At 42.8% G+C, this 16,176-nt stretch overlaps 2 protein-coding genes across 6 annotated transcripts in view; both read left to right on the plus strand.

The window, feature by feature from the left end:
* Window positions 1–6,366: 6,366 nt before the first annotated feature.
* RANBP6 (RAN binding protein 6) overlaps window positions 6,367–16,176 on the plus strand; it is a 42,597-nt gene continuing 32,787 nt past the window's right edge. The window contains exons 1-2 of one of the 3 annotated variants that reach the window (XR_008713545.1): window positions 6,367–6,913; window positions 8,029–8,161. Coding sequence is in view for 2 of the 3 variants with exons in the window: in XM_055578134.1 (XP_055434109.1) it covers window positions 6,778–10,095 (3,318 nt within the window). In the remaining variant the exon portion in view is untranslated. Of the gene's footprint in view, window positions 11,371–16,176 lie in introns of those variants that run through there. The other 2 variants (XM_055578135.1, XM_055578134.1) reach the window with 2 other exon arrangements.
* Window positions 11,935–16,176, plus strand: part of BRD10 (bromodomain containing 10) — a 115,726-nt gene continuing 111,484 nt past the window's right edge. The window contains exon 1 of one of the 3 annotated variants that reach the window (XM_055578133.1): window positions 11,935–14,003. Coding sequence is in view for 2 of the 3 variants with exons in the window: in XM_055578132.1 (XP_055434107.1) it covers window positions 14,760–15,343 (584 nt within the window). In the remaining variant the exon portion in view is untranslated. Of the gene's footprint in view, window positions 14,004–14,536; window positions 15,344–16,176 lie in introns of those variants that run through there. The other 2 variants (XM_055578132.1, XM_055578131.1) reach the window with 2 other exon arrangements.

A 16,176-nucleotide genomic window follows, 5' to 3' on the forward strand; every position in this document is an offset into this window, starting at 1 on the left:
CAGAGTACATCATGTGAAATGCCGGACTGGATGAATCACAACCTGGAATCAAGATTGCTAGGAGAAATATCAATAACCTCAGATATACAGATGACACCACCTTTATGGGAGAGAGTGAAAAGGAACTAAAGAGCCTCTTGATGAAAGTGAAAGAGGAGAGTGAAAAAACTGGCTTAAAACTCAACATTCAAGAAACTAAGATCATGGCATGCAGTCCCATCACTTCATGGCAAATAGATGGGGAAACAATGGAAACAGTGACAGATTTTATTTTCCTGGGCTCCAAAATCACTGCAGATGGTGACTGCAGCCATGAAATTAAAAGACACTTGCTCCTTGGAAGAAAAGCTATGACAAACGTAGACAGCATATTAAAAAGCAGAGGTATTTCTTTACCAGCAAAGGTTCATATAGTCAAAACTATGGTTTTTCCAGTAGTCATGTACAGATGTGAGAGTTGGACCATAAAGAAGGCTGAGCGCCAAAGAATTGATGCTTTCAAACTGTTGTCCTGGAGAAGACTCTTGAGAGTCCCTTGAACAGCAAGATTAAACTAGTCAATCCTAAAGGAAATTAATCCAATGAATATTCATTGGAAGGACTGATGCCGAAGTTTCAATATTTTTGCCACCTGATGCAAAGAACCAACTCATTGGAAAAGACCCTGACACTGGGAAAGATTGAGAGCATGAGGAAAAAGGGGTGACAGAGATGGCATCATTGACCCAATGGACATAAGTCTGAGCAAAATCTAGGAGTTGGTGAAGGACAGGGAAGCCTGGTGTGCTGCAGTCCATGGGGTCGCAGAGAGTTGCACATGACTTAGCAACTAAACAACAATAACAATTGCATGTAAATTATACCTTAATAAACCTAATTTTAAATAAAAATACTTTATAGTTGTGTTCCCTATTGCATCACTTAATGCCTGATATATGAATGAGCCAAGGTCCAGGTGGAAAAATGGAAACCACACTAAATACTTGAAGAGGAGATTTAAGAGATTGGTTACATAGGGGTGAGAGACCTGAAGAAGTGAATAAACAGCAATGATGTAATAAAAAATGGTAACTGAAGGACCTGATACCATGCCTAAAGCTGAAGGAACAAAATGGAACTGGCATCTTTGAGCTCAGAACTCCAGGTGAAACCTCAGAGGAATGAGTGCCCCCAGGCTACTGTGGGTATCTCTGCAGAGACAGGAAGCGATTGGATTAAGAGGAAATTACTGTCACCAGGAGGACGGGCCACTGCTGGGACAATCCAGACAAGAAAAGGAAAAACAAGAAGGAGTAATCTCTTTTCTGTCTCTTTTCTAGCCTCCAGTCTCTAGCGGCTCCTATTGGTGGAAACTCTCAGGGACCAAGCTAAGAAAGGAGAAATTTTGCTTCCAGAGCCCAACCTCAGCATCAGAGAACAAATTAGAGAAAATTGAATGTGAAACCAAAAGATAACACATAAATGACACTTCTGGTTTATCCCACTTTTTTTTTTTTTAAAGTTTGTTCAAATGATTAAGTTTATGTTTTATTGTTTATTTATTTATTTTTTAATTTTATTTTATTTTTTAAACTTTACATAATTGTATTAGTTTTGCCAAATATACCACTTTTAATAATACTAAGATTAATCAGGAACTTCAGGTAGTTTCAGCCTAATCCTTCTGTTTTCAAATCCCAATTAATGTTTCATTTAATGGTTTTAGCATCCACTGGTTATTGCTGCCTACATTCATTATTTCATTTGGGTTACAACACAGTAATTTTCTGATTTTAGCATTTTTGTGCACTTTTTGTATGGAATTCTATAAAGAAGAATGTGAATAGCTGTTAGGTTATCCTGAAATACAGTTTATACAGGAAAGGCAGGAAAAATCTTGATTATTTTTAATTTTCAGTTGCTGATCTAGCATCCAAAGATGATCAATGAATTGTGACTTTTGTTAGTATTAGACACTTGGAACTTTTGTTGATTATATTTGAAGTCTTTTTAATTCATCAGAAGCATTATTCCTTCTGATATTCTGATTGTTTTAATTTAGGTCGGTGGGAGCCTTCAAGTATTTTTTGCTTTCTATATTTTTATTTATTATGGATTATTCTTACAAAAATGTTAAGAATGTCCAATTTAATTCTACCTCCTCCCACTTGATTCTAAATCTCTCAGATCTTGGAAGAAATTTGCAATTTACTTTTCATTTTTCTTCACTTAGCAAGGTGCTAATAAATACTTGAATTGTCCACTTCTGAGCCACCTTACACCTTACGGAAATATTTTTAAGTGCCCTCTCAACAGTGCAAACAAATTTAAAATCCAATTTTAATTACAAAGTTTAATAAAGTTGTTTAATCAAATCTTCAAGTCCATTCTTGAAATCTTGAATATTATGTGTGCTCCCTAGGGGGTGGGGGTGGGTAGGAAATAACAGTGCAAAAGGTAAATAGAATTGAATTATGCAATCTAGAGAGGAAGTATTTTAAGATTTTAAATCTGTGTATGTTCTTCTAACCTAAGAACATAAATATTTTTCCTAAAATGGATTCCGTTTAGCTCTTACTTTTGTAATAATGACCATCACTATGGAGTGTGGGAGAAACCAGAGAACAAAATATGGATTTGGGGACTCATCTTCTTAAGGGAGACCCACCAGTATTCTTGGGCTTCCCTTGTTGCTTAACTGGTAAATAATCTGCCTGCAATGCGGGAGACCTGGGCTTGATCCCTGGGTTGGGAAGATCCCCTGGAGAATGGAAAGGCTACCCTATCCAGTATTCTGGCCTAGAAAATTCCATAGACTATAGTTCATGGGGTCACAAAGAGTCGGACACGACTTTCACTTTGCTTTCACTGGATACTGGAGAGTTTTGATAAGACTGGGAGTAACTCCATCTTTGTTCATAAAATGTCACTGAGTACCACCTGGTACATAGCCAGGACTTCCCTGGTGGCTCAGACAGCAAAGAATTTGCGTGAAATCCAAAGACCTGGGTTTGACACCTGGGTTGGGAAGGTCCCCTGGAGAAGGGAATGACAACCTACTCCTGTATTCTTGCTTGGGAAATTCCATGGACAGAGGAGCTGTTGGGCTACAGTCCATGGGGTCACAAAGAGTTGGATACGACTGAGGAATTAACACTTTCATTTGTTAGGGAATTCTTCTGGAAAGAGTTAGCAGTCTTTTGGTCTGCATTAATACTGTTCTTTCCTCATGTGTGGGTAAAGAAATAGGTAAATTACAGCATCTCCAACCAGACGCCCAGGTCAAAACTTGGGAAGATTTCCTAGGCTTCTTCCCATGTAAGGTGTTACTGATATGACTTCTTTCGACCTATCTAGTCCTTGCTCTTTTTTCTTTCCTTCCACCACTGCAATGATTTAGACTTTCAGTTTAACTGAACTAAGGTTGTGTGTGTGCTCAGTCCTGTCCAATTCTTTGTGACCCTAGGGACTGTAGACTGCCAAGAACCTCTGTCCATGAAAATTTCCAGGCATGAATACTGGAGCAGGTTGCCATTTTCTACTCCAGGGGAGCTTACCGACCCAGGGATCAAACTCATGTCCCTTACGTCTCCTGCATTGGCAGGTGGATTCTTTACCACTCTGCCACCTGGAAAGCCCTAAATGCCTCCAGTCTTCACACTTCAGTTTTTGCATTGCTATCAAAGTAATATTTCTAAATGTGGATCATCTCACAGCCCTTGATTAAAATCCTTAAACTGCTCCTCTTTACCTTTGGGGGAAAAAAGCCAAATTTCTTAACATGGAATATGAGGCCCTTCATGATCTGGCTATAGAACTTTTGTCTTCCTCCTTCCTGCCTCCTATGTCATCCTCCAGCCCCCTCAAGTCACATATCCAATGCTCCAGCAAGAAATACTGGCAGAACTCACCACACTAGGCTCTAAGACCTTTCCACATTTGAACACAGCTGTTCCCTTTACTTAGAAACTTCTTCTCTTTATTCAAATAGTGAATAAAGATTCATCCTTCAAAAGTCAGCCCTGGTATCACCACCTTTGGGAAGCCTTGCCTGATTTCCCTTAGCTGCCTCCACAACCTCACGTGGTTGCATCACCACAGCGATCACTACACTATATGGTATTTACTGTCTCTCATGGGCATCCTCATGTATTTAATCTTTATCCCCAGCACACAGCATCATACTTGAGTATACCCTCAATGAACGTGTGCTGAGAAAATAAATGAATAACTGTGTAATCTTAACCCAGCATTTTTCAAACATTTTTTACAGAGTGGTTCTATCAACTCACTTAAACTACCACCAAAAGTATCATTGAGTTTCCTATTACTCCATATTCTTAGTATCACTTGATATTCTTAGACTTAAATTTAAAACATTGTATTGGGCCTGTGGTGGTATCTCATCCTAGTGTTTGTGTCTTTAATATGCTAATAGATATGGTTTTAAGACAAGCTTTCCCCCCCCAACATGTAATAGTTATTAAGATTTTCTGAAAGAGTGAATGCAAAGGCCCTATAATTAGACTTTTTCAAAGAATGGTGGGAAAGCCATTGACTCTGGAGCAAGATGCAGAACTGTAGTCAAGATCTTGGAATCAGAACCAACATTGATCTCAGTAGTGGTTCTCAAATTTTTGTATTCACATGAAAATCCAGTGTCCTTGTTAAAATTGAACATTCTTGGGTTATATCACCCAGAAATTCTGATTCAGTAGTTCAGAGATCGGGCCCGAATATCTACATTTTAAAATAAGTTTCTCAAGTGATTCTGATGCAGTTGACTTTCAGTCCACAGAATAAAAAGCACTGTTTAGAGAATAAGGTTTCTTCCTAAACGAGCATTTGTTGTTGTTTAGTCACTAAGTCGTGCCTGACTCTTTGTGACTCTGCTGGCTGTAGCCCACCAGGCTCCTTTGTCCATGGGATTTCCCAGGCAAGAATACTGGAGTGAGTTGCCATTTCCTTTTCAAAGGGATCTTCCTGACCCAGGGATCAAACCTGCATCTCCTGCATTGGCAGGCAGATTCTTTACTGATGAACTACCAGGAACAAAATTAAAATTCAGCCAACTTAGAGAAGTTTAAAATACACCCTGCAATAAGCTAAAACCTCTGATTGTATTGCAAAATCAAGAGTAATTATGGGGAAGTGGTATGGTGAAAGAGCATCGGTGTTGCTTTCAGAAGAGGTGGATTTGAGACTCAGGGTGTGTCATCTTAGGCAAATCCCTTAACCTTCCTGAGTTTCCATTTCTCACCTAAAATTAGTATTATACCTATTCTACCAATCTTGCAAACCTGAGTAATGGTTAAAATGATAGAGTGGTAAGGCCCATACAAAAGTAAGATCTAATCATTGTTAAAGTAATGATGATTGTTTTTTTGTATATAATTTTTTTATGTATTTTACTGTTTATTTTTGGCTGTGCTGGGTCTTCCTTGCTGTTCAGGCTTTTCTCTCATTGCAGCAAGCAGGGTCTACTCTTTGTTGCGGTGGGCAGGCTTCTCATTGAACTTGCTTATCTTGTTGCAGAGCACTAGGCTGTAGGACACACAGGCTTCAGTAGTTGTGATTTGTGGGCTCAGTGGTTGCAGTTCCTATTTACCGGGCTCTAGAGCACAGCTCAATAGTTGTGGTGGCACAAGGGCTTAGTTGCTCCACAGCATGTGGCATCTTCTAGGACCAGGGATCAAAATTGTGCCTCCTGCACTGGCAGGTGGATTATTTACCCCTGAGCCTGTGTAATTAATGAGCCTGGTAATTCCAGGGAAGCAACCCTTCCTGAATTAAAGAAACAATATTTAGCCTCAGGGGCATTTGTTTCTTAGAATAACCTCAGCTGCTCTCTACGAAAAGCAAAACTGTAAAAACATTTTTAAGTTTGCAAAGAAAATCTTGAGTGACAAGACCAGGGATTCAAATCAATTTTGAGACAAGACCAGGATTCTAATCTTACTAACCCACGTTACTTTTCATCATACATTACTCAAATACATTTCTCATTCTTTATTATAATCCACAGAGCAAGTGATTCCGACACACACCAGAATCTGAGCACCTCTGCTCTACTGCATTAGATGTAATAGTGGGGTGGTAATCGTTGTCTTTATCTTTTATTGTACTTATTTGATAAAAAGCTTTATTGACGTATTATCCACATGCAATACAATTCACCAATCTAAATTGTACAATTCAATGGTTTGAGTATAATCACAGAGCTGTGCACCTATCTTCACTTATCAATTTTACATTTTCATCACCCAGAAAGAACTTCCCTGACAGCAGTTATTCTCTATTCTCCCTTCCCCTCAGCCATTGCCAAACACTAATCTACTTTCTGTATGGATTTTCCATTTAAGACCTTTCATATAAAGGGAATCACATAACATATAGCCTGTCGTGATTGTCTTCTTTCACTTAGCATATTTTCAAGGCGTATGCTCTGTTTTAAAATGATCAGTTTAACAACCATAGATATAGGTTAGAAATAAAAGACGAAAAAACCCATAATCCCATTCTAATAGTCATTATCATACTTTTATTTTTTCCCCTCTGTAGGTGAATTTTCATTTTATTGGAAATCAGACGGAAAGCGACCCTCGCTCCCACCACGACCCCACGAGTCCCGTGCCACCAGACTCCCCGCCTCGCAAAGCCCGGACCAAGAGGAGCCGTGGCAGGGGAGGAAGAAGCGGCCCCGCCCCGCTCCTCCGCGCCGGCGCCTCGCTGATGTCACTGCTCCGGGACGCAGACCCCCGCCTTTCTTCCCCGTCGCGGTTGCTTTGACAGAACGCGATGGCGGCGTCCGGGTCTGCTGGAGTACCGGCGACCGTGTCGGGAAAGCATGAGTTTTACCAGCTTCTGAAGAACCTGATCAATCCAAGCTGTATGGTGCGGCGGCAGGCAGAGGAAATCTATGAAAATATCCCAGGTCTGTGTAAGACTACATTCCTCTTAGATGCCGTCAGAAATAGAAGAGCAGGTTATGAGGTGAGACAAATGGCTGCCGCCCTGCTACGACGGCTTTTGTCCTCTGGGTTTGAGGAAGTCTATCCAAATTTGCCTTCTGATGTTCAGAGGGACGTCAAGATTGAACTGATACTGGCTGTTAAGTTAGAAACACATGCTAGTATGAGGAAAAAACTTTGTGACATTTTTGCAGTCCTGGCCAGGAATTTGATAGATGAGGATGGCACTAACCACTGGCCTGAAGGTCTGAAGTTCCTTGTTGATTCAATCTACTCCAAAAATGTGGTTCTATGGGAAGTTGCACTTCACGTTTTCTGGCACTTTCCGGGGATTTTTGGGAACCAGGAGCGGCACGATTTGGATATCATCAAACGGTTGTTGGACCAGTGTATTCAAGATCAAGAACATCCAGCAATCAGGACATTATCTGCTAGAGCTGCAGCTGCATTTGTACTTGCTAATGAGAATAATATTGGTCTTTTCAAAGACTTTGCAGACTTGCTTCCTGGAATCTTACAGGCTGTGAATGATTCATGCTACCAGGATGATGATTCAGTGCTAGAATCCCTTGTCGAGATTGCAGATACTGTACCTAAATATTTGGGTCCTTATTTAGAAGATACTCTGCAACTGAGTCTAAAGTTATGTGGAGACTCTAGACTTAGTAATCTGCAACGCCAGCTAGCACTTGAAGTAATAGTGACCTTGTCTGAAACTGCCACCCCAATGTTGAAAAAACATACAAATATTATTGCACAGGCAGTTCCTCATATATTAGCAATGATGGTTGATCTACAAGATGACGAGGACTGGGTAAATGCTGATGAAATGGAAGAAGATGATTTTGACAGCAATGCAGTTGCCGCTGAGAGTGCATTAGACAGACTGGCTTGTGGGCTTGGCGGAAAACTTGTTTTACCAATGACTAAGGAGCATATCATGCAGATGCTGCAGAGCCCTGACTGGAAATACCGACATGCTGGATTAATGGCCTTATCTGCTATTGGAGAAGGATGCCATCAGCAAATGGAATCAATTTTAGATGAAACAGTTAACTCTGTTTTGCTTTTTCTTCAGGATCCTCATCCAAGGGTGAGGGCTGCAGCCTGTACTACACTTGGACAGATGGCTACAGATTTTGCACCTAACTTCCAAAAGAAATTCCATGAAACTGTGATTGCAGCTCTGTTGCGTACTATGGAAAATCAAGGTAATCAGCGTGTACAGTCACATGCAGCTTCTGCGCTTATTATTTTTATTGAAGACTGCCCCAAATCATTGCTGGTTCTATATTTGGATAGTATGTTAAGAAATCTACATTCCATCTTGGTGATTAAACTTCAAGAGTTGATTCGCAATGGAACTAAGTTGGCCTTAGAACAGCTTGTGACAACCATTGCCTCAGTTGCAGATACAATAGAAGAAAAATTTGTACCATACTATGATATATTTATGCCCTCACTAAAGCATACTGTTGAGCTTGCTGTTCAAAAGGAACTCAAACTTCTGAAAGGAAAGACTATTGAATGCATTAGCCATGTTGGTCTTGCTGTTGGTAAGGAAAAATTTATGCAAGATGCATCAAATGTGATGCAGTTATTGTTGAAGACACAATCAGACTTAAATAATATGGAAGATGATGACCCTCAGACCTCTTACATGGTTTCAGCATGGGCTAGAATGTGTAAAATTCTTGGAAGTGATTTTCAACAGTACCTTCCACTGGTTATTGAGCCTCTTATTAAGACTGCTTCAGCTAAACCTGACGTTGCTCTCTTAGACACACAAGATGTGGAGAATATGAGTGATGATGATGGATGGCAATTTGTAAATCTTGGAGACCAGCAAAGTTTTGGAATTAAAACTTCAGGACTTGAAGCAAAAGCAACTGCTTGCCAGATGTTGGTTTATTATGCTAAGGAGTTAAGAGAAGGATTTATGGACTATACAGAACAAGTTGTAAAACTGATGGTTCCTTTACTGAAATTTTATTTCCATGACAATGTTCGAGTGGCAGCTGCAGAGTCCTTGCCTTTTCTCCTGGAATGTGCAAGAATTCAGGGGCCAGAGTATCTTGCACAGATGTGGCAATTCATATGTGATCCCTTAATCAAGGCTATTGGGACCGAACCTGATACAGATGTACTCTCAGAAATAATGAATTCTTTTGCAAAATCCATTGAAGTAATGGGAGATGGGTGCCTTAATGATGAACACTTGGAAGAACTGGGAGAAATACTGAAAGCAAAACTTGAAGGGCACTTTAAAAACCAAGAACTCAGACAGGTTAAAAGACAGGAAGAAAACTATGATCAACAGGTTGAAATGTCTCTGCAAGATGAGGATGAATGTGATGTTTATATTCTGACCAAAGTATCAGATATTTTGCACTCATTATTTAGTACTTACAAGGAAAAGATTTTACCGTGGTTTGAACAGCTACTTCCATTAATTGTAAATCTAATTTGTTCTAATAGGCCATGGCCAGACAGACAGTGGGGATTGTGCATATTTGATGATATCATAGAGCACTGCAGTCCAACCTCATTTAAATATGTTGAATATTTTCGGTGGCCAATGCTACTAAATATGCGAGACAACAACCCTGAAGTCAGGCAAGCTGCTGCTTATGGCCTGGGTGTTATGGCACAGTTTGGTGGAGATGATTATCGTTCTTTATGTTCAGAAGCTGTTCCGCTGCTGGTGAAAGTTATTAAGTGTGCAAATTCCAAAACCAAAAAAAATGTCATTGCTACAGAGAACTGTATCTCAGCAGTAGGGAAGATTTTGAGGTTTAAGCCTAACTGTGTAAACGTAGATGAAGTTCTTCCACACTGGTTGTCATGGCTTCCACTGCATGAGGATAAAGAGGAAGCTATTCAGACTTTGAGTTTTCTCTGTGACTTAATTGAAAGTAACCACCCAGTTGTACTTGGTCCGAATAATTCCAATCTCCCAAAAATAATTAGTATAATTGCAGAAGGAAAAATTAATGAGACTATTAACTATGAAGATCCTTGTGCCAAACGCCTAGCTAATGTTGTACGTCAGGTACAGACTTCTGAAGAATTATGGTTGGAATGCATTTCCCATCTTGATGATGAGCAGCAGGAAGCCTTACAGGAATTGCTAAATTTTGCTTGAAGCACTTTAATATTACTTGAATATCATCCCCCATAAATGTAACTCCAAATAAGTGTTGTGAGTGGATTCCATTATGATTGAGAGAGCTGTTCTCTCCCTGCTAAGCAGTTTATATTCCTTCCCAGTGTTTCTCCATGATTAGTCAGTGTTATACCCTCTGTTTACCTTGCATGTTTTATCAAACACAGACCTTGGTGATAACCTGTGCTTCTGTTGTCTTAAAATGTTTGTCACCTTTCTTCTATTTGATGTGAAGTATGTATATTGTTGCTATTTGTCTAAATTCCTGATGCTGGGCAAGCAGTGTGCTTGGTGTCAGGGTGTCCTGCCGCCTAACACAAGATGTTAAGAGTGCACAAAGATGGGATAGAAGAACTTCCAGGACAAACTCTTTGGAATTGTGAGTGAAGAATATAGTGGCAGGCTTATTTCTCCTTTATGATACTCCTAGTTTTCATAGTAATGGGAGGATGCTGGTATTGGAAAAGAGTTTTGAGATACTGCAGTGGATGTGGGGAGTTTTCTCCATAATACATAAGAACTTTTTAATAATGTCCTCCTGAGGCTGAGACATATCCATATTCTAGTTCCTAAGGTGTCCAGCTGATAGTTAAGAGAACTTTAAAATCTTAGCCAGATCAGTCTGTCTTTTTTAACTTATCCAGGACTCTTAAGGACCACAGTTATTGTAAAGGGTATCCTGGTACATCTAACATTGGTAGCATATAACATACTGTAATACAGTATTTGACAAAGAGTAAATGATTATTTGTGGGAGTCAATCACTATTACGTGTTTGAGCAGAATACTGCATTGTGTATGTATGCCATTTTTCCCTGCAAAGCAGTTCAACAAGAGAAGCCCTGATTCAAAATGGGGCTTAAATAGATTTGTTTTGAAGAAACTCTTAGTTGTTTAGTAGCATTAAAGAGAATTCAATTGTGATCGTGAAAGGGAAGCCAAATTAGTCTTTAAACATGAAAAAGAAAACAGCTTTGAGATGACCAGTCATTTAGCAGTAAGTGTGGATTCTAAGAAAGCAGTTCTATAAATTTGGGGTTACTTATATTAATTACAATGTTGGTCTTTAATCTCAGGCTTTTTGTAGGGTAGAAAAAGAAGCTTTCTACTCAGCAAATTATTGATCCAAAATTTAAGAACAAATATATCTGTAATGGATTTCCTGGGGCTCTTATGAGTACTGTGTATGTAAAGTATTTAGTGAGTATTTAAGACCTAGCAAGTGCTTAATAAATGGTAGCTGTTACTGCTGTTGGTGTTTGTACCTCTTCCGTGTTCTTTTTTATGGTCTGAAATTCATTTTATATTAAAATCTCCCTATTTCCCCTCCTACCAGTTCATGACCAGGCCATCTAGGCCACTGCAGACAGAGATACGAAATTGAGATTTTAAATATGCAATTCCTATACATTCCCTGTAGTTAGTTATTGTTAATGAGGGGAAAAAAAGAAAAGGACATTGGTTGGGGTATGGTCATAATTTTAATAAGATTAAATTTAAAAGTATAGATGAATAAATAGAAAAAACCCACCACAAAGTATTAATAGAGGTTTTCTATGGATGGTGGGATTGAAAGGCAGTTTTTCTTCTCATTTATCTATATTTTTTAAAAGTTCAGGGACCTGATTCTACTTTCATAATAGTTACGATCAAAGTTAATTGGCCTCTCAGTGACACGTAGCTAAGTTTCCTGCTACTCATCCAGGTGTCTTTATTAATATTCCTTATTTAAGAAGCTTTTGGTAAACATTTCTACCAATTCCATATATTCTTGTGCATGAAAAATTGGAAAACTCGATGGACCTGAGTCTGAGTGAACGCCGGGAGTTGGTGATGGACAGGGAGGCCTGGCGTGCTGCGATTCATGGGGTTGCAAAGAGTCGGACACGACTGAGAGACTGAACTGAACTGACCATATGACTTGGAATTAGGCACCTGGAGAATTTTGAAGACAAACCTAGATTTGAATTTTGGCAAGCTGCTTTTTTAACCTAAACAGTTTTCCATCAGTGAAAAAAGCATGCTGCTGCTGCTAAGTCGCTTCAGTTGTGTCCGACTCTGTGCGACCCCATAGACGGCAGCCCACTAGGCTCCCCTGTCCCTGGGATTCTCCAGGCAAGAACACTGGAGTGGGTTGCCATTTCCTTCTCCAGTGCATGAAAGTGAAAAGTGAAAGTGAAGTCGCTCAGTCGTGTCCAGCTCGTCACATAAGGCCTAGCTAATTGTGAGAATTAAAGAAGGTTATGAATATAAAGTGATCAGTGGCACAGGGTTCAATAAATGTAAGCTAATATTATCTGAGAGTCATGAAATATGGTTGGTGGCTAAAGAGGAGGTGATATCTGATGGGATAGGTCCAGATTTTTGGGCTTTCTCAAAGGAAATGAAAGATGTCCAGTTAGACACTTTTGGTTGCCAGTCCCTGAAGTAAGACTGGTCTGCCTTTGTTCCTGATTTAAGGTACATCTGTAGACCTCAGTTCGATTCCTTGGTTGGGAAGAAGGGAAAGGCTACCCAGTCCAGTATTCTGGCCTGGAGAATTCCATGCACTGTATAGTCCATGGGGTCCCAAAGAGTCCACACGGCTAAGTGACTTTCACTTATGGACTCTAAGGAGAGAGAATGCTGTAGATAACTAATAAATGACAAATGTCTGATGAGGTAAGAGGAGATCTAGATAAACGAGATGATGGGTGTGTGTTTGTGTGTGGGGGGTTGTCAGTACCCTAAAACCTTAAAAGTGTCCCCATTTAACTCTTACCTAAGACTATCTAACATACTAGACGCCACCCACCCCACAAAAAAAAAAAGAAAAAGATTTTTAGTTTCGAATTTTATCAGTGCTTTAAAGGTCCACATTGATTGGAAGTAAAACAGTCTTTAAGAGTCAATGTATCCCAATCACTTTGTTACACATCTTTACTTTTAAAATGTTTACTTTCTGAAATTTTGATTTTGTATTCAAGTAATTGGACGTTTCAAGCAAGAGCGTCCTGTGTAAGCAGAAAAAGGAATATGTGCATCTTTGAAAAAGAACATGAGAAAATAGTAATATCTGCACTAAGGAACCGTTACTTTCTACTCATTTTTTAGCAATATATCAACTAATGGAATGATAAGCTCACTTCTTACACATTTCCTAAACAGTAATTTTAAAATGTGGTGAGATTGAAAGGTCATGCTAACGACTGTTTAATGCCGAAGTTTAGATTTGAAATATTTGAAGACTTAAGTCCCAAGGACTTTAAAATGAGGTTCCATTCCCTTCCATTACTCTTCTTAGCAGATGTCAAAAATTGAGAAGGTGGGGATGTCTTTTCACTTTAACGGAAAACATGGGATTAACTTCCAAAATAGGAACTGATGTTAAGACGGGGACAGGAATTTTAGAAATTCGAGTTCTACACATCATCTCTTTTTCTTTTGCATGTGAACATATGTTCCAATTGGTCGAGTCCTTGAACCTTTCTAAACTTTACAAATTCCAATTCTACGTTGAAGAACCAGCAGTCACGGGGATGGAGGGTGGGAGTGTGCAAAGGGAAATTTTTCACAATAGGATAGGATTTACATTCTATGTCTACTTACACTTATGTCTACTTTCACTTTCCATCAACGAAAGTTGTCTAGCAAGCGCCTGCAGGATTAATTTTAGCTTTTATCGCTAACAGGGGTCTAGCGGAACAAATATCTTCTTAGCACAGCCCACTTCTAAAACCCTTTCAGCCTCCCACTCAGGAGGTGGCGAGCAAAGCCCAGCGGCCGCTTTGCTTCTCTCTTAACTCCGCCCCTTCCAGTTGGCTACAAGCTGATGACATCATTGCTCCGCGCAACCTACCAGGCCTCAGGGCCTGAAGCTGAGACGAAGTCCCGGCTTTCACGTAGCGGTACGTGAAGTGGGGGCGGTAGTGTTCTACTACGCATGCTCACCGTCGACGGCGACGGTGCCTCTTTCTTTGCTACTTTCCACAGCTCGCCCCAACCTGGAGAGCCGGGGCGGAGGGGGCGGGGGGGGACGCTGAGTGCCCTCCCCCTTTTCTCCCGGCCCCTCCTCTTCCCCCCGCCCAGTAGGGCTTCTAACTGACAGTTGTCGCCAGGCCCCGTCTGCGCGCCGCCTCCTCCTGCCTGGGTGCCCCGCAGGTAGAGAGGGGCGGGAGGGAGTGTGAGGGAGAGGAGGAGGAGCCCGAGCCGCGGTGGCCCAGCGTTTCGGCACCCTCCGGGAAGGCTAGAGAAGAAGCCCACTTTTCTCCTCGCCCCCTCCCTGCCTTCAAGCCGGCCCGGGAGGGGGTGGGGCGCGGAGGCCAAGCCAGGCCTGGCGGGTTAAGAGCGGCCGGGCGGGGCGCGGAGGGGTGAGGCAGGCTAGGGCCGTGCGCGCGCGCCGCCGCCGGGGGGAGGGGAGAGGAGGGCACCTAGGCTCTCCTCTTCTCTCCCCCCTCCCCCGCGCCCCATGTAACCCCGCCCCGCGGGCGGCAAGCTCGAGACCCCCGCGCGCACCGAGCCGAGCCGGCGGCTGAGGAGAGCGAGGCCCGATGCGGCTGAGGCTGCGCGGCGCCCCTGAGCCCTGAAGAAGCGGTCCGCGTTCACGCGTGCCCCGGCGCCTCGAGCGGCCGCTGCACACCGCCCAAGCTGGGCCTGCCGGAGGCATGAGCGTGCCCGGGAAGCCGGGGGAGATGAAGCCGGCCGGAGAAGAGAAGCGGCCGCCACAGGCGGCCGAGGAAGAGGACGACGACGAGTTGGTGGCAGCGGCGCCGGCCTCACGGCCGGCCCGAAGGAGTGCCTCCTTGAGGGAGGACGCGGACGACGACGAAGAGGAGGAGGAGATGGTGGTCGGGGGCGGTGGCTGCAAGGAGCAGGAGCTGACCTACGAGCTGCAGCAGGGCTACCGCATCCTGGGCGAGTTCCTGCAGGAGAAGCACCGAGGCCTCACCGCCCCATTCCTCCAGCCCTTGGGGGGCGTTGCCACCAGGGAAGAGGAGGCGGCCGAGGGGCCGCGCGGCGGAGGCCGGGGCAGTCGCGCCCTCCCGCAGCAGCCCGGTCAGGGCATGTGTCTGCTGAAGATGGAGGAGAAGTTCGCCAGCGGCCAGTACGGGGGCATCACCGAGTTCGTGGCGGACTTCAGATTGATGCTGGAGACGTGCTACCGCCAGCATGGAGTGGACCACTGGATCTCCAAACAGGGCCAGAAGCTGGAGATGATGCTGGAGCAGAAGTTGGCGCTTCTTTCTCGGTGAGTGAGCCCAGTTCCCGGCGGGACTGACGGACTGACACAAACACACCCTCGCACGTGTCCGAGGATGGGTTGGGCCAGGGGCCGGGGGGCGTCGCTGATAGGTGCTGAGTCAGAACCCCGGGAGGAGGAGCAGTGCTGGGCGGGGGCCCGCAGGGGTGTGGAGGGTGTCGGGCGAAAGAACCCCACGCCCAGACGGAAAAGAACCCGAGGAGAAAGCCGAGAACCGAGCGCTGAAGAGCAGGTTAAGTTTGTGGAAGTAAAGTGAAAAGGTGCCCGTAGGAAGAATTATAGGAGTAGGGAGAGGAAAAGTTTTAGTGGGATGGAAGATGGCCTTGCAACTTTCATTAGACAGTTTTGGCAAGAAACTTTTAAACGTTTTTGGAATGAAATATCATTAGAAATTTATGTTGGCTCGTGTAAAAGGTGGTTTCAAACTTAAGGTTATATCGTTTTACTACTCAGCTCGGTCATCGGAGTGTATAGTGTTATTAAATGGTTAACAGTTACTGTGGCATATTCTTGGTATTTTCTCTCAGCTTTATCTGAGAGGACTGAATTTTTGTATCAGCACAAAAATTTTAATAAGCTTAGGATGTTGGTCTTTATTCTCCCAGAAGTCATAGGGAGGTCAGGCGGCTCGACGCTCTCGGTGCACTCTAGGTGGGAGGGTGAGTGGGTGTGTGTATGCTCTCGGTACACTCTAGGTGGGTGGATGTGCTCAGTCGTGTCCGACTCTTTGCGACCGCATTGACTGTACCGCGCCGGGTCCTCTGTCCATGGGGATTCTCCAGGCAAGAATACTGAGAGTGTGTTGCCATGCCCTCCTCACA

The sequence above is a fragment of the Bubalus kerabau genome, chromosome 4, assembly GCF_029407905.1.
Source record: "Bubalus kerabau isolate K-KA32 ecotype Philippines breed swamp buffalo chromosome 4, PCC_UOA_SB_1v2, whole genome shotgun sequence".
NCBI lineage: Eukaryota > Metazoa > Chordata > Mammalia > Artiodactyla > Bovidae > Bubalus > Bubalus kerabau.